Genomic DNA, 18153 nt, shown 5'->3' on the forward strand with positions numbered 1-18153 from the left:
CTTCCATGCAATGCAAGTAACAAATCCAAAAATTGTTTCATTTCGATCAAGACCAAAAGAAAATGTGTTTAGTCAAGTTTCAAATTTGTTTTCTTCGCACGAGTGTAACATGACCCACTCAATTCTTATGATCTAGGTGTTCTTTTGCTGCAAAACTTAGGATGTTTTGATTGAAATGTATCGTTCTAAAGAAGCCTCAATCCATTTTAAGATCGAATATGAAAATTTAGTTCTTTGGTAAAAGGGTTTCAATTTTTATAATTTTTAAATATTTGTTGTAGTGGTTAAATACTAACAGTGTTAATTATGCATGCAAAAACACATCCAAGTCGGTAGTATTGTTCTGTGATGGCTAAAAATTTCCATTATGTTAAAAATATAGAAATTAATTTTAAATTAACAGAATGATCAAATTCACACAAATTTAAAACATAAATAGGTGATTATGCATTTATAATTCATAATTCAATACACAATTCGTATAAAATCCATGATGGTGTCTTGTTATACTCAAACCTACATAACTTTCTCGTGGCTGAACTTGATTTTCATTTCCTTAATATATCTTCCTGATTAAATTATTTGCGCAGAAGCACGGCAATCCATATAATGGACAATAACTAATTTCGGTAATCATACTTCTTGCTGCTAACACTAACTTACGAAGTAGCAGAGAAGGTATGACCAAGTAAGTATTCACACCCTACCTACAATACAAGTTTTTTGCCATCATAAACATGACAAATTAGGAATGAGGGATCATATGACATAAATAGATCCTAATACTACATATGATCACCTTTAATACAATTTGAACCAAAGCTATCCAAAAACTAGAACTTGCTGTTGCTACATGGTTAGGTTATCTTCCTAAAAAGCAACATGCAGCAGGAAGCAAGATCCTAATGAACACCATGCACAACATCTGTCTGACCACTTTGTTGAGTGTCATTACTCACATGCTGATCATTCTGGCCAGACCTAAGATCCTCCTTCCCAGGTGTCGTGACACCAGGTATCTCCCCAAGTCTATCCTGTAATCAGATAGCTGGCTCAGTCTTTGAATGAACCTTTTATGGTAGTAGGAGCGGAATTTGAAAACTAGAATGGTCATATTAGTCCATTTAGGCCTTTTCCTTCTCTCCAAACCAGGGTTCAAATATGAGTGTTATTGATAGTAGGTATAACTTGGTATGGGCAACAGTGCTTGCCAATTAGCAAAAAAGACAAAAATCAAAACATATCAACATTTCAAAATCACCTTGAGGGCAGCATTCTCAGAACGTAGCTGCTCATACTCACTCCTGATCCGGCTCACTTCTGATCGGAGACTGGCATTTTCTTCTTTCAAAGCTTCAGCACGCTGAGCTAGTTCATCACATTCGGCCTGAGTACAAAGCGCAAAAAAAGGGATTTGAAATATGACAATTATGACCTGCAACCAGAAGTATGAAAAAGGTTATACTCTCTGTCACCTGCTTCCGTAACCTGGATCTGCGTGCAGACTCCCGATTAGACTGTTTCCGTCTTTGTCTTTTAAGCTCTCTTTCGTCCTAAAAGTTAACCAGAAAGGATGAAGATTAAAATAAGAGTTTAGTGCAGTAATAACAAATAATGCAATGAGAAAATGGCCAGTTGACAAAGTTAACCTGCAGCCAAACTTGTGGCTGAACGCCATCTCGTGATCCAGCAGCAATCATCCCTCCAGCAACTGCAGCAGAAGGAACCTTTCCATGCAGTGCAGGAATGGTGGATGAAGTTGGTGTGCCCCAATAATCCATTCCTATATTTAAATTAGTTGTGGGACCAGGAACTGCTCCACTAGCACTTGTGGAAGATATAGGTAAGATAGGCATAGTTTGATTAACAACTGTCTGAGATCTATTATGTACCCCATTTTGAGGAGCATGTACTGGACTGCCATTTTGAGATGGTTCATCTGTAATACAGCAAAACATTTATTTCAGCTGAAACATGGATACTTCGTTGATATCAGTGTTATTAAGAAGCAGTTATGGCGGTATGGCATCGCGGATTTTCGGAAAAATGCCACCAAATAGCTGTGGCGTTGCGGGTTGCGTATGGCAGCACCATGACGGTCATTGCGGAATTACGGTAATGGCGGAATAGCACTTTTTTTTTTTTTGAAATTTTGCGCGACAGGTGTCTGGCTGACCCGACCCAACCCTACCCGAGTTTCTCTTGCAAAAGTACAGCACACAACAGCAAGCACGAACAGAACAGAGCACGAACAGAGCAGTCTCCAGCGCGACCAGCAGCACGACGACGAACGGCAGCGACGGCGAAGGCGACACACACGACACCTGCACGCGAACAGCAGCACGACGACGCCAAACAGCAGCGTCGCACACGAGGACGACGCACAGTACTGATGGACAGCGACGGCGACGACTTCAGGTGCTGTTTTTTTTATTCTGTTTGACTCCCATTTTTTATATTTGGAGCTGTTTTTTTTTGTTTGACACCCATATTTTATTTTTGACACACCCATTTTTATCATTTTTCACTTTGCATTATGCTTTTATCCTCTTTTGTTATTTTGAACTCTTGAATGAGTTTATTTGGTGTTGGTACTTGGTTATCGTGTGAACTCATGAAACTTTTTTAGTTTATTTGAATGCAATCCATTGTTTTGTTAATATATATATATATATATATATTTTGTCTGCCATGACATCCGCCATTTTCCGCTCTGCCATCCGCGATATTTTTATGGCGGATTTTTGACTTTCCGCCATGAACCGCCATCCGCTATTAACAACATTGATTGATATACACAAAGCAATACAAATAGAAAAAAAAAAATCCAAACATAACCATGTCAGACCTTCAAAAGAGTCCTGCTTCTCCCCGGATTTCAATTGAGAGTCCTACAAAACCCATTGAAATAAGTAGCAAGGGTACAAGGCAGTGGAAGTACAAAACACGAAAAAAAAAAGAAAAAGAAAAAAGAAAAGGCAGCATCTACAATCTACAATAGATGACATTTCTAAAGATCAATCAAAACATTCTTAAGATTACATAGAAGGCAGATCCTCATTGTTTCAAACATGAACATGTTACACTGTGTATGGGTATAAACCTCAACAGCTTTAGGATTAAAGATTTGCCATAAATAAGTCTGATGTGCATTTAAATAATAATAAAATTTAAAGCTTTGGACCATATATCAATTTGTATATCCTATTGGTCAGTTCAATGGTAATTGCAATCAATTTGAAAACCCCAGTAGTATATGAAGCTAATCCACCGCACAACAAAATAATTGTTTTCAAGTTTCAAGCTTATTTGAGATTTTTATTTTATGGATGCCATGTTTAGTCTTGGGGGAATCATGAGGTTTTGGGAAATGCGATAAAATAAAATCTTGGTGGTGGAATGAAAGTGTTCAAAACATGGTAAAAACAAAAGAGTGTTTTAAAGCCTTACATTGGGGCAATAATGTTCGAAATTGGTTAAGGTATCAGAATGCTAGAAATGAGACAAGAAAAGTTGTGAGTGAAGCACAATTTAAAGCTTTTGAAAAGTCTTACAAATTACAAAGATTTCAAGACAATGAAGAACAGAGGATATATAAGCTTGACAAAGGAAAACAAGATATTTGGATCAGATGAGACCTATGGGATGAAGGGGAAGTTCTGGTCAGAGACCAAGTGTGATTTTAGGGACTGCTGGGGAAAAAAATAATAGGAGAGGAAGAATAATTCTGGTATTTTATTCAGGAATAAAATATTTACATATATAGGCAAGACTGCCAATTACATAATAAATGCAGAAAAGAAAGTAAATAAAAATGGATCAGATCAAATCAGAGAGATTTGATTCTGACCCAAAATAATAATCAAATCAATAATCTGATCTTGATCCTAATTATTTAATCTTCTAGAAAATTAATTCCAACAATAAACATCCAGCTGTCTAATTAATTCTTAATATAGACATACAGCTGTCAACACCCTCCCTCAAGTTGGTGCATAGATGTCCAACATGTCCAACTTGCTTACAAGAAACTCAAAGTTGGGCCTAAACAATTCTTTTGTAAGAATGTCAGCAACTTGCTGTGAAGAAGGAACAAAGGGCATGCAAATTAGGCCGGCGTCCACCTTCTCCCTTTATGAAATGTCTATCAATTTCAACATGCTTGGTTCGGTCATGTTGAACAGGGTTCTAGGAGATATTGATTGCAGCCTTGTTATCACAATACAATTTCATTGGAAGAGTCATAGGAAGTTGCAATTCTTCTAGAATCCTTTTAAGCCATAAAATCTCACAAACACCTTGGGCCATTGTCCTATAGTCAGCCTCGGCACTGCTCCTAGCCACAACATCTTGTCTTTTGCTCCTCCAAGTAACCAAGTTTCCCCAAACAAATGTGCAGTAACCGGATGTTGATTTCCGATCAGTAATAGATCCTGCCCAGTCTGCATCTGTGAATACTTCAATAGCTTGCTGTCCAGTTTTTTTGAAAAACAATCCTCTGCCTGGAGTACTTTTAAGGTAACTTAAAATTCGGTGGACAGCCTCCAAATGTTCTTCATGCGGTGATTGCATGAATTCACTCACTAAACTGACTGCAAAGGTTATATCTGGACGGGTATGGGATAGATAAATTAACCTCCCCACTAATCTCTGATATCGGGTTGTGTCTACAAGGTCTCCTTTGCCTTCACTCTGAAGTTTCTGGTTGGGATCTATTGGAGTATTTGCTGGCCTACAACCCATCATCCCAGTTTCTTTGAGTAGGTCCAGAATATACTTCTGTTGAGACACCACAATCCCCTTTTTTGATCTTGCAACCTCCATTCCCAAAAAATATTTTAGGGATCCAAGGTCTTTAATCTCAAATTCACCCGCAAGAGATCATAGTTGTCAATACCGCCGTAGCGGAGCGGAGAGGCCGACCCCAAAATTGGGATAGCGGATAGCGGGATGACCGCTATTTTAATGTTTTTTTTATATATGTTAAAAAATTAATAATATGTATATATATAAGTTCAAAAACAAAAATAACTGAAAATAAACTTACAAAACATAAAGTAAAAAGTCAAGCAAATAAAGGGCTTAAAGCCTTAATCCCTCTAAGCTAAAGCCTAAAGTAACTATAATAATAGACAAGTAGACATTAAAATTCAAATAGACAAATGCAAGGAGACTAAAGCACAGTAAGGAGACTAAAGCACTGCAGCCAAATAAAAAATTACATTCTCTTTCATGCACTCAAAAATAACAAAAAGTCCAAAAAAAAAATTCATTCAATTTTTTCTTTTCTGTAAGTTTTTCTCTTTCATGCAACCAAATAAAAAAAAATTCGTTCAAAAAAAATTACATTTTATAATTCATAATTCATATAACATTTCTTTTCTGTAAGTTGTTCTGTAAGCTGGCATACAATTTTTCATTCATAATTCATATAATATTTTTCAAAAAAAAAAAAAAAAAATCAACTAGCACATTGGCATACAATTTCTCTTTCATGCAACCAAACAAAAAAACAGCAACATTTCTCTTTCACAGTCACACACCAAAAAAATCAACTAGTTGTTTTGTAAGCTGGCATACAATTTCTCTTTCACAGTCACACACCAAAAAAAAACAGCAACATAAGAATCGCCCATCTTCCTCATCGCACCAAAAATCACAGTCACAGTGTCACACACAAAAAAAACAGCAAAAGAAAAACAGCCACACTCCTCATCGCACGTCTTCCTCACCTCAAGCAAGGTGGCAGCGGCGCGGCGCAGCACAGACTAAGTCGCAAGAGGTCGTCGGGGTCGTCGTTGGGGTCGCTGGACGCGGACTCGTCGTCGGTGTCGCAGGTCGCAATCGCAGGTCACAGCTTCGATGGAGACTAGGGTTTTCGAGCCAAACACAACGCGATCGGGAGGGAGGAGAGCTGGCCAGGTAATACAAAAGAAAAAAACCAAAAATACCCTCACTTTCCCGCATTAAGTGAGGGCATTTTCGGGCTTTAGATGGCATCACTGTAGCACGCGAAAATTCCAGTCCAGATCCCGCGCCGCTCCGTCGCGATAGCGGCCGCGTCGCTGTGCCCGTTTTTGTCGTGGATGGGCGCCGCGCCGCTCCGCCGCGATAGCCATCGTGACGCCCGCTATTAACAACATAGCAAGAGATGCCTTCAAATTATTTATTTCTCTATAATCATCCCCAGTAATTACAATATCATCCACATAGACAATTAATACAGCCATCTTTCCTTCAGAAGAGTGTTTCACAAACATGGTGTGATCACTCCAGTGTTGCTGGCGGATGGCGATTCATGGCGGAAAGGCAAAAATCCGCCATAAAAATATGGCGGATGGCGTAGCGGAAAATAGCAGACGTCATGGCGGACAAATATATATATATATATATATTAACAAACCAATAGATAAAAAATAAATATAAATAAAAAATTTAAAACACAATGGATTGCATTCAAATAAACTAAAAAAGTTTCATGAGTTCACACAATAACCAAGTACCAACACCAAATAAACTCATTCAAGAGTTCAAAATAACAAAAGGATAAAAGCATAAAAAACAGAAAAAGGGGTGTCAAACAAAAAAAGATCATAAAAAAAGGGCTGAACAAAAAAAAAAGGGGTGAACAGAAAGAAAAAAAAATCAGAACCAAAAATAAAAGGGGTGTCAAACAGAAAAAAAAAACAGAACAAAAACAACACCAGCAACAAAAAAAGAAAAAAAAAAACAGAACCACGTTGCCGTCCGTCGCAGACTGTAGCGCCGTTGCTGCCACCGTCCATGCGTCATGTGCTTGGTCGTCGCTGCTGGGTGCGGGGTCATGCGTGCGGGGTCGTGCTGCTGTGTTCTGTGCTGTGCGTTCTCCCCACTGCGCTTTTGCAATACAATATCGGATATGTTTGGGTCGTGTCAGCCCAACACCTACCGCACAAAAAACACAAAAATAACTCGCTATTCCGCCTTTTCCGCCATGGCTATGGCGGCTGCCATACGCAACCCGCCACGCAACCGCTATTTGGTGGTGTTTTTTCAAATTTCCGCCACGCTATTCCGCCATGGCACCGCCATGGCCACTATTTGATAACACTGGATCACTCTGACACTGAGAATATCCCAACTTCTTAATAAACTGGGCAAATCTCTCAAACCATGCTCTAGGTGACTGCTTCAAGCCATAGAGAGACTTTTGAAGGTTGCAAATCTTTTGATTTAACTGAGATTCAAAACCAGGATGTGAGTCCATGTAGACTTCCTCCTCTATGTCCCCATTTAAAAAGGCATTCTTTACGTCAAGTTGCTGTAATGGCTAATCTAAATTTGCAGCCAATGATAAGAGGACTCTAATGGTGTTAAGTTTTGCAACAGGAGCAAAAGTTTCTGAGTAATCAATACCATAGGTTTGTGTGAAGCCTTTGGAAACTAGCCTGGCCTTGTACCTCTCAGCAGACCCATCTGTGTTATATTTGATAGTAAACACCCATTTGCATCCCACGGTTGTTTTTCCTCTTGGTAGGTCCACCACTTTCCAAGTCTGATTTTTTGTAGAGCTCTCATCTCCTCCAAGACAGCTTCCTTCCACTTAGGAACCCTTAGAGCTTCCTGTATATCTCTTGGTATTTCTATTTTTGTCAGTTCACAAGTAAAAGCTCTAAAGGTAGGAGACAATTTTTCATAAGATATAAAATTAGAAATAGGATGTTTTGTACAGGACCTTACACCTTTTCTAACAACAATAGGAAGGTCAGAATTGTCAAAAATAGGTTCAACAAGGTCAGGAACAGTAAGAACAGATTCAGATTCCACAGTATTTTGAATGGGTTGAACAAAACTAGAAGAATTCTTACCTAATGGATCCTCGGATGACTGGCAGTTTCAAGAATCATTTGGTTCTATTCTTTGAGGTTTTTTTTTTAAGTAAACACGGTCAAAGGGTTGAATACCTTTGTTACCAACTCTAATTGTCTCATTTTCAATTGACAATACAGTTTCTGAAATATCATTTTCATGGCTGTCTTGACCTGACTGGTTTGATTCACCCAAATTTTTTGCTTTTCCAATGTCTGCCTCTTCTAAATTTTCCAAAAAATCCTAACTTTCTGAGAAATCTAAATTTTGTGTTTGAAAAACATCTTCCTCTTCTCCCCCCCCCCCCCCCAAAGATGAAAAAAAGGAGTTTTTTCAAAAAAGGTAACATCAATAGTAACAAAGGTTTTCTTGGAAGTGGGATCAAAACATTTGTATCCCTTTTGGTTGGGAGCATAGCCAACAAAAACACATTTTTTTGCTCTAGGCTCAAGTTTTCCTTGGTTTGGTTCATGAATATGTACAAAAACAGTGCACCCAAATATTTTAAGAGGTAGAGTACACGAGAGCCTGTTATTTGGAAAAGCACTTGTGAAAACATCTAATGGAGTTCTGAAATTCAAGATTTTGCTAGGCATTCTTATTTTTCAAATATGTTCCAGTGAGAATTGCTTCACCCCAAAGATATTTTGGTGCCTTATTTTGAAACAATAATGCCCTAGCTACTTCAAGAAGGTGTCTATTTTTCCGTTCAGCCACTCCATTTTGTTGTGGAGTGTCAACACAAGAGCTTTGATGAATTATGCCATTTTCAAGAAAGAACTTGCTTAAGTGCTTGTTAAAATATTCCCTTCCATTGTCACTACGAAAAACTTTTATTTTCACTTGAAATTGTGTTTGTATCATTTGAAAAAAAGTTTTGAATATGCTTTCAACCTCAGACTTTGTTTTCATCAAGTAAACCCATGTTATCCGAGTATGATCATCTATGAAGGCAATTGCATGCTTTCTGCAGATGATATATTTTTTATTGAAGAATCACATAACATGAGATTTGGACACAAACTTTGGAAACAGAGTTTTCACTTAAGTAGGAGTAAGACAAAATATATGTATTGCAGTTTTAGCAAGAAGCAAGAGGAATATAAATTGGAAGATGGAGAAGATGTTATACCACAAGTCTCTAAATTTAAATTTAAATTTAAATATTTGGGATCAATAAATGAAAAATTATGGGAAAATGAATGAGGATGTTTCACACGAGATACAAGCAAAACGGCTAAAATGCAAAAAGGCAATTGGGGGTCATTTGTGATCACAAAGTACCTATTAAGCTCAAAGGCAAGTTCTATTGTACTGCTTTTTTTTTTTTTTTTTTTGCTCAGCAAAATTAATTATATATAAATATGAAAAAGAGTACCAGAGGTACTATATACCGTATAGTTAGTATGGAAATAACAGATTCAGAGCATTAAGCATCTGAATGAAAATGTAGGGGAAAAATACATGCCCTGCACAGCTATTTGTCCGACTATACTCTATTGAATGTTAAGCAAAGGGACAAGAGAAAAAGTTGGGAGTAGCAATGACAAAGTTAAAACAAATGTGTGGCCACACAAGAAAGAACAGGATATGAAACGATTGTATACGAGGAGATATTGGTCTAGGACCAGTTGAGGAAAAGATGATAGAAAACAGGCTAAGGTGGTTTTGACACGTATAAAGAAGGCCATTGGAGGCACCAGTGAAGATTGTAGATTGCATGGTTTTTAATCCTGTGAAAAAAGAGAGAGGAAGGCCTGGAAGGACATTGAGGAGGGATCTGATGGTAAATAATATATCTAAAGATTTGGTATTTAATTGATCCAAATGGCATCATGTGATCTATGTAACCGACCTCGCCTAATGGGATAAGACTTTTGTTGTTGTTTAGACATTGATAAGTTAGTTTAACAAATTAAGTGAAATTACTAGCCCTAACAGTTATGGTAACAACTAGTACAATAAAGATAAATCACTTGATTTTTATTTGAAAGATCAATCAGAAGCTATTGACAATGGGGAAATAAATGCATGTTACATGTTCTAAAAGATGTTTAATGTTAAGATTCGACTTATCAACTGTGATAAACCTGTAACTCCTAAGCAAACTGAAAATCCTTACAGTTCTTTGGCTATTTTGTAACAAAATTGTACTATACCACATAACTCTTCATTTTCTCATTCGTAAACTTGCAATAGAAATGCTTTTAATTAGTATTTTCTTAGACACACAACTTTTCAAAAGTTGTTAGTTTACGCCCCTAGGACACAATTTATAATTTATATTAGGTAAAATATGGTCACTGTTCAGAATTATATCATGTCTAATTAATGCTGCTCAGCTGCTGGAATAGCAAAATATTGCAGAAATTGAGAAATATATATTGGTAATCTAGGAAGAGGTAGACCACTCATTCAGACATCATTTTGCTACATAAGCAAGCAAGAACAAACATGGATATAAGGATTTTGTCACTTCTTGGTTAGATAAATATTGACAAGTGGCAGAGAACTTACATTCTGGGAGTTCTCATCACTTCCTTCACTAGTTCCGTCACTTGCACTTTCACCACTGCAAATTCAAATTTTCATCAATATAAGTATGGCCAGTATGCAATTGCAAATGGAAAGTCACTCAAGGGACTTAGATAAAGTGATAAACCATACTCTGACAACCCAACCAATATATTTCCTGCAGTAGACAAGACATAAAAGCCCCAGTATAGAATTTTTTTTTTTAAAAAAAAAAGGAATATAGTGAGGTTTACAGGCAAGTTAAATATCAAATTCTCCTCTAATCTTCAAAAAGTTAAAACAAAAAAGAAAGTTCAATAAGAAAGCTTGCAAGCATTAAGCACATACATACCAGCATAGCTATAGTAAGTCAAACCAAATTCCTAGATTTATTTTTTATTTCCTAGAATGACACAAAAGCAACTCCACAACTTATATTAATTCATGGTTACATATAAAAATAAAAATAAAACTATTTGGCTGAACATTGAGCAGGGATAACAACCAAGAAAGTACGTGCAATTCCAAATACTAGCTGGATAGAGTTGTATGTGTGTTGGGCACTTATTCATGTCAAAAACAACTAGTTGCATTTTATAATTTTTTACTTTTATTTTTTAAACAAGATAAAAATATTTCAATAATTAAAATAAATTCTAACATTTTATTATGTCCACAATGACTCATTCTCATTTTTTAAACATTATCTCACTTGATTTAATATGTATCTTATATTAAATAAATTTGAATTAGCTTTATAAATTGTATTATAATTGTATAGTGAGAAAGCATTTTATTTTTTTAAAATTTGCCATATCCCATGTTATATCCATTCTTTCTAGGTTATCAAATAACTTTGATTCAAATAACAGAGGCCTTAATGAAACAACTACATTGATCAATACTCCAATCTTACCTTTTGGAATGAATCCCATTAGCAGATTCTCCTGGTGTTTTACCAGGTTCATTATTTTTCCCAGTAATCCACATGCTCAAATTACCACCACTAACACTTCCTTTTGATCTTTTGATAGGTAATTTTTCCTTCATTTCAGGAGGTTTACCACCAACTTCGATGCTACCTGGGGCATTTCCCTGCACGTCAAATCGTAGGTTACTTTTACTTGGTTAAAGACACTACAAAACAGGAAGGAGAAAATACAGGGTGACAAAAAAAAAAGAGCAACCAAGTGACAGAGCGCAGAGCATGGGGGAAAAAGCAGAAGGCTAAAGAACTCACTGAAGCATCTGCAATACCATTTGGAGAAGCCATGGCAAAAGGACTGAAAGGATAAGATCCCTAAATAAATTCATAAAAATATGCAAATATTAGTAAATGAATTCTAAATTGTGATGATTAATAACAATATAATATCCATAAGAGAGCATTATCTACAAAGAATACCGGAGGAATGGATGGATGAGCATATATGCCACCATGGGGATACATTGCAACATAGGGATGAGGTGGAGTGCCATAGGGAGGCATAATATGCTGCAAGTAAATATTTCATCAATGAACCAATGGAAACATGTGTGAAAATTCAAAATGATAAGCATTCAACATAAAATATTCACGTGGCAGAATAGATTCAATTCCACTCCTATTTTGGATAGTCGTGTATAGCTCCCTGACGTAATAAAACTAACTATATATCATTCTTCTGATCCATGCAAGGGATTGGCACCATCAAACTCATCAGAGATTCAGCCATTATGATAACCAAGTGTTATGTGTTAGTAACAACAAATATATTCAACACAAAAATGAGCTAGTTACTTCCATTTCAGTTTAACAACGATTATATCCTGTCAAGGAAAAGCAACAAATATATTTTTTGCCATTGGGCTACAGCTGAAGTATAACAGTTAAAATATTGACAATAGCAGAAGCAACGATAATGATAACAACATAAGAAGTTTAGCCAAATCCCATCAGATTTCTAAGACAACTCAGAGGATACATATTCTAATTTCTAAATTATAGTACCAATGAGATTGAGTTGACTAATCATTATGTATGTGACAAATACCTGGACGCCCCACATATATGGGTGGGCTTGGGGGCTTGATGCCAAGAACCCATGTGGAGGTATAGGAGAATACGTCTGTAAAATGAAGGAATTGAGGATCAAAATCCAAGCTTGACAACAATAAAAACACAATATGCCAACTAAGACTTTTTCATTAAAAACCTGAAAGTTAGACCAGTCAGGATTAGTTGTTGGCATGCCAGTTGTTGATGACTGCTCCTGGAGAAGACAACAAAATATTTCTGGCATCACGTAAGGTACTAAACAGTCAATGTAGAGAAAACAAAAGAAACCCAGATAGACCTGTGACGTAGCTGGAGGTGTCTTAGACTCCTCTTTCGGGGTTTTGTCCATGTCACTACTGCCCATGCTTTTATATAGGTACCTTCCAATAATTTACACTAATCCATTCTGCACCAAGAACAAAACTTACATCACAAGGCAGCCAAAGGGACAAAGGCACCACTCTCCTGCAAAACCGACAACTAATTCCAAAACTGAAAAGTTATGCTAGTGAGACAAAAACACTTCGAGAACCTCTTCCCATGTCGAACAATTCTACAAAGTTTTAGTATTATATGCTTCACAAATTGGTTATATTGACAAGAAATCATCTAATGTGTTACTCCCTTTTCCCTAGACAATCCAAATTTCAATATTTATTATTTTTTTTTTCCAACATTTCCCCCAAACCAGCATAGTACTGGTAGGTCCTGTTCATCACTATCCTAACAATATAACACTACCACATTTGTCTCAACCTAAATTGACTAGGCAAAAATAATCACATACTTAAATGTAAAAGAAAAACACAGAAGAAATAAAGGACACAAAGTGAAATTCATAGAACCCATCAATCTAGCATTAGCAATAATTCAAATTCTAAAGAAATAGAGTTATTAACAACAAATTACAGTTCAGAACGACTAGTAATTGACAAAACTGAAGCAGAAGAAGCATAACAAAACCTGATACATGGGGGGCGTCGAAAAGAAGCCACAGGTTCAAAAGGGTAAAATAAAATGCGAAAAAAAGAATAAATTGGGGGAGTGCGGAGGGGAAATTTGTTTGGGAAATGAGGAAGAAGGCGAATTCGTGTCTCCGAGATGGGAAGGGAACAAAGAATTGAGCAATGATCAAGAATTAGGGTTCGTTAGGCTTTAGGTATTGTTAGTGGGTGGTGGTGTGGTGTTGTATTGTTCACGTTGAGGAAACAATGGGAAGGTCGTACGGTGTCGCTGTCCCGTGGCAGAGATTTCGTTACAGCTTCGATTTCGGAAAGAATCAAAGTGGAAAGCTCGTTTACTCCCCTTGCCGCTGTGCTCCCAAATTTTGTTTTTTATGTAAGGGGTGATTGGCAGGGATTCTCTGATTTTTTTTTTTCAGGCATTTAAGTTGGAAAAACTAAAAATTAAATTTCTCTGTTATGAATATTTTAAAAATAGTATTTTCGTGAATCATATTTTAATTTTTGTATAGCTTCTCATAATTACACAATTAGTATGTACATATGGTAGTAGGATTATAGGACTCAAAACAAAGATATTTATTGAAAAAATCAGAAGGGGTATACGGTGAGAGATTTACAATAATGGATCATGAGTAACTTAATATCATATTTTAATTAAAAATCTTAAGGATGAATGAGTTAAAGTAAATATTTATAAAATAAAAAAATAATCAAAATATATAAATAAAAGAACTCATACAACAAAGACACAAAATATACAAGAAATAAAGAAAAAAAAAGGTAACATAAATATTTATAAACTTATAATTTTGTGCAATTAATTATTGTAGGATCGACTCTAGAAAAAACGTCCCTAATGGATTTTGCCATCTATGGCAACCGGGACCACTCTACAATGTCTTGTAGAAAACATTACCTCTAATTAATTACGCAACATCATTAATTTTATAAATATTTACTTTAGCTCAAAAAACATATTCTTGAATCTTATTATAAAAAAAACTCCATTTTTTATACTCTATTAAAACTTAGCACAAGGATTTAAGCTAGCAAATGGCTAGTCATCAAATCCTCAAAATTCACAACGCTAAAGATAGAATCCATATTCAATTAATGTCATAAATTGTTGTTTATTTTCATAAAATATTGTTATTACAATTTTTTATTTTTTAAATTTAGGCTAGTCCAAGAGTTTATGATAGCAAATGACTATTATGTAAACTCTTTTAATTTAAAAATATTATAATTTAAGGGTAGAATTACTATCAATTAATATTATCAAACTATTGCATGAAGTAAAAAGAGATTATTTTTTATTTGATATTGCAAATATTTAAACAATATGAGTGAATCAAAAGGCAGAAAATCAGAATCTCTTTTTATTTTGCAATGAACTAACAAAACATAATGGTTGCATCCTAGATCGTAACCTTATGTACAATACTACACACACAAATCTAAATAAAACAATGTATGATTTTGATATTTTTATTATTACTTCATAAATAAACAAGCTAGAAATCAAAGTAGAACTCCTAAACATTGAGGTCCTGAATAAGCAACATGTCATGAACATATCAAAACACAAAATGAAACAAATATTAAAAAAAGAATACAAGAGAAAAAAAACTTAAAACCAAAACTAGTTTTCCTAATATCCTATTTGCTACTCCTAAGTACACAAACAAATAGTGTCACATTACACCCACTGACCCACATCATGTTACATATAAGAAAAAATGAATTAGAAAAAAAATGAATGTTGGACACAAAACATCGGTTGTAGAAACACAAACTTGATAAAAATAAGGAAAACACAAAGAGAGAGTGAGAGAATTGGGTATCTTACATTCATGAGCAAATGTCATACACATTTCTATTTCTATGTATTACAAAAGAAAAAAGGATAAAATAAATGAAATGATGCAAAATCTCTGAAGATGACTTTTCACTTGTCTAAAGCTTATGGAATTTTGCAAATGTGTAGCTGCACAAAAAGAAATTTTTGCTCCACTCGTCAGTCTTTTCTTCTTCTTTTTTTCGTTATGTAAGTGTGGTGTTTATAGATCTCTTCTAGGTTTTTGATGTAACCACTTAATCCCACTCATCCACCTATTTCTCTTCACTATTCACTATCTATCAATTACACAACTAACTTATCTCTTTTATATTTATTTAATATTTTAAAAAGATTAAAATATTTTTCTGGATAAAATTGGTTATTCACAGTTGTCCCTCTTTACTGGTGTCTTATCAAATAATATAATAATGATGATTATTATGGTAAGAGACAAGTAAAGAACTGAATCAATTTTATTCAGGAACCCAATATGTGGTGATGATCAAGTAGAAACTCTTTGAAGTTGTCGAGCAAATGATAGGCTTGAGTTCAGGTGTTGAATACATTTTCCAGGTAGATTTTGGGCTTCTAGCAAGTGTCAGGTTGATTTTGAGATTGAATGTTGTTGTTGGGCCATTTTCGAGATTGAATGATGGTGTCAAGTCGACTTCAGCCTTGCTTGTTGGTGCCGGACTCGACTGTTGGTGTTGAATCAATTTTGGGCTTGACTGTTGGTGTCGGGTGATGTAAGCTCCATTGGAGCTTGTAAGCCTAGGATCTTCTTCATCAATGGATTCCTTTGTTTCTTGGAAGATGAATGACAGCGAAATAGAAAAGGAAGAGAGAGAGGAGATGCCACTTCAAGGAGAAGATGAGTCTAGAAGAAGCTCACCACCATAGGAGGCCATGGAAAATGATCAAAGTTGAAAAAATGCACACATATGGCATCTATTTATAGCCTAAGTGTCACACAAAATTGGAGGGAAATTTGAATTTCTATTCAAATTTTACTTGAATTTTTGTGAAGCCAAAATTTCACTAATTATGATTAGTAAAATTTAGCTATGGTTCAGCCCACTAATCCAAGATCAATTCCAAGATTCTCCACTAAGTGTGCTTAGGTGTCATGAGGCATGTAAAACATGAAGGACATGCACAAAGTGTGACTATATGATGTGGCAATGTGGTGTAGCAAGCAAATACTCACCTCCCCCTCTAAAATTTAATTGGATTGGGCTTCTCCCAATTCAATTAAATTTATTTTCCAACACACATCAAATATTCACTTAATGGATGTGAAATTACAAAACTATCCCTAATACAAAAACTAGTCTAGGTGCCCTAAAATACAAGGGTTGAAAAATCCTACATTTCTAGAGTACCTTACCTATATTGTGGAGCCCTAAATACAAGGCCAAAAAAATAATGAAACCTTAATCTAATATGTACAAAGATAAGCGGGCTCATACTTAGCCCATGGGCACAAAATCTACCCTAAGACTCATGAGAACCCTAGGGCCTTCTCTTGCATCTCTGGCCCAATCTTCTTAGAATCTTCTATCCAATGCCCTTGCGGGGTAGGATTGCATCATCGGGTCAATTTTGGGCTTTAGTTGTTGGTGTCGGGTTGGTTTCAGGCTTTGATTGTTGGTGCCAGGTTGGTTCTAGGCTTTGACTACTGGTTCTGGGTTGGTTTTGAGCTTTAATTGTTGGTGCCAGGTCAATTTCGAGCTTGGCTGTTGGTGCCAGGTCGATTCTGGGCTTTGAAGATGAAATTTTGATGTTAGACCACTTGTTCATTGAAACTGAAATGATTGTAAGTTATGCCAAGTGGTACTGGGCTTCAAAAAAACATTGTAACTTATGCCAGGTAAGTACTAGCTTGAAGAGAATGGAAAGGGGCTAGGTAACTTTGTAACTAAAGGAACATATGCTACACCTTTGAAGGTCTAAGAAAAAAATAGAGGCTTCACGGACTAAGAAGTTTAAATGGGAATGAAGCACAAGAAGTGTAATGCAATGCAAATGAGATATGATGCAAAGATATCATGAGACACCAACTATTGGTGCCGAGTCGGTTCCAAGCTTTGATTGTCGGTGCTGGGATTGTTCCAAAATTTGACTGTTGGTGCCAGGTTAGTTCGGGGCTTAGTTTTTGTTGTCGGGTCGGTTCTGGGCTTTGAAGATGGAATGTTGATGTTAGACCGCTCGATCATGGAAACTGAAGTGATCGTAAGTTGTGCTAAGCAGTACCGAGCTTCAAGAAAACATTGTAATTTGTGCCAGGTAAGTATTGACTTGAAGAGAAAGGGCAAGGGGCTAGGTAACTCTGTAACTAAAGGAACCTATGCTACACCCTTGAAGGTCTAAGAAAAAAATAAAGGCTTCATGGACTAAGAAGTTCAAATGGGAATGAAGCACAAGAAATGCAATGCAATGCAAATGAGATAGGATGCAAAGATATCATGAATCATGCGCCCTACGATTCATAGATGATGGAGGAAATGTGACTTGTCTCTCCTTTGGTCAAACAACATTGGAGTACTTCCTTGTGTTGTTCTCAAGCTACTGCTAAAGTTTGTTAGCTGGTAGTGAGGTTATTCTGCTAATCACGTTGTCAAATTCATCAAACCCATTGTAGCTTTCAAAAACTTATTAAAGTAAATATAATGCTTTGAGATTTAAAGTACTATTTCCTTTCAGTATATCATTATTAAAGGCACGATGAACAAACAAAGAAAGAAAAAAAGGAAATTTTATTCCAAAAAGAGAGAATGTATTTACAGAGGCTATCATTACATAACAAAGAGAAAGGTATGTACAATGAACTTGAAACCAAATGATAGCAAAAATGACGTTTTTCAAATAAACAATGTCGCACATCAGTGATCTTGATTGCCCTTTGAAGTCATCACACAACTTTATCATCATCTTATTGTTCAAATTAA

At 35.9% G+C, this 18153-nt stretch overlaps 1 protein-coding gene across 1 annotated transcript; it reads right to left on the reverse strand.

Moving 5' to 3' along the window:
• Nucleotides 1-529: 529 nt before the first annotated feature.
• LOC114390572 (bZIP transcription factor 16-like) lies at nucleotides 530-13770 on the reverse strand. Its single transcript, XM_028351346.1, has 13 exons — nucleotides 13364-13770; nucleotides 12699-12806; nucleotides 12558-12614; nucleotides 12396-12470; nucleotides 11768-11857; nucleotides 11603-11662; nucleotides 11279-11457; nucleotides 10366-10420; nucleotides 2849-2891; nucleotides 1650-1939; nucleotides 1476-1553; nucleotides 1262-1387; nucleotides 530-1034 (listed from the first exon to the last, which is right to left on the reverse strand). The coding sequence occupies exons 2-13, from the start codon at nucleotides 12762-12764 to the stop codon at nucleotides 903-905; spliced, it is 1251 nt and encodes a 416-aa protein (XP_028207147.1). The 5' UTR covers nucleotides 12765-12806; nucleotides 13364-13770; the 3' UTR covers nucleotides 530-902.
• Nucleotides 13771-18153: the final 4383 nt, after the last annotated feature.

The sequence above is a fragment of the Glycine soja genome, chromosome 16 (assembly GCF_004193775.1).
Source record: "Glycine soja cultivar W05 chromosome 16, ASM419377v2, whole genome shotgun sequence".
NCBI classification, from domain to species: Eukaryota; Viridiplantae; Streptophyta; class Magnoliopsida; order Fabales; family Fabaceae; genus Glycine; species Glycine soja.

What these genes read in the sequence shown, in the direction of transcription:
- LOC114390572 (XM_028351346.1), bottom strand. Translation starts at nt 12,764, where the DNA reads ATGGGCAGTAGTGACATGGACAAAACCCCGAAAGAGGAGTCTAAGACA. An exon ending in CTGACTGGTCTAACTTTCAG is followed by an intron (nt 12,471 to 12,557) that starts GTTTTTAATGAA and finishes TTCATTTTACAG; the next exon opens with ACGTATTCTCCTATACCTCC. An exon ending in CATATATGTGGGGCGTCCAG is followed by an intron (nt 11,858 to 12,395) that starts GTATTTGTCACA and finishes ATTTACTTGCAG; the next exon opens with CATATTATGCCTCCCTATGG.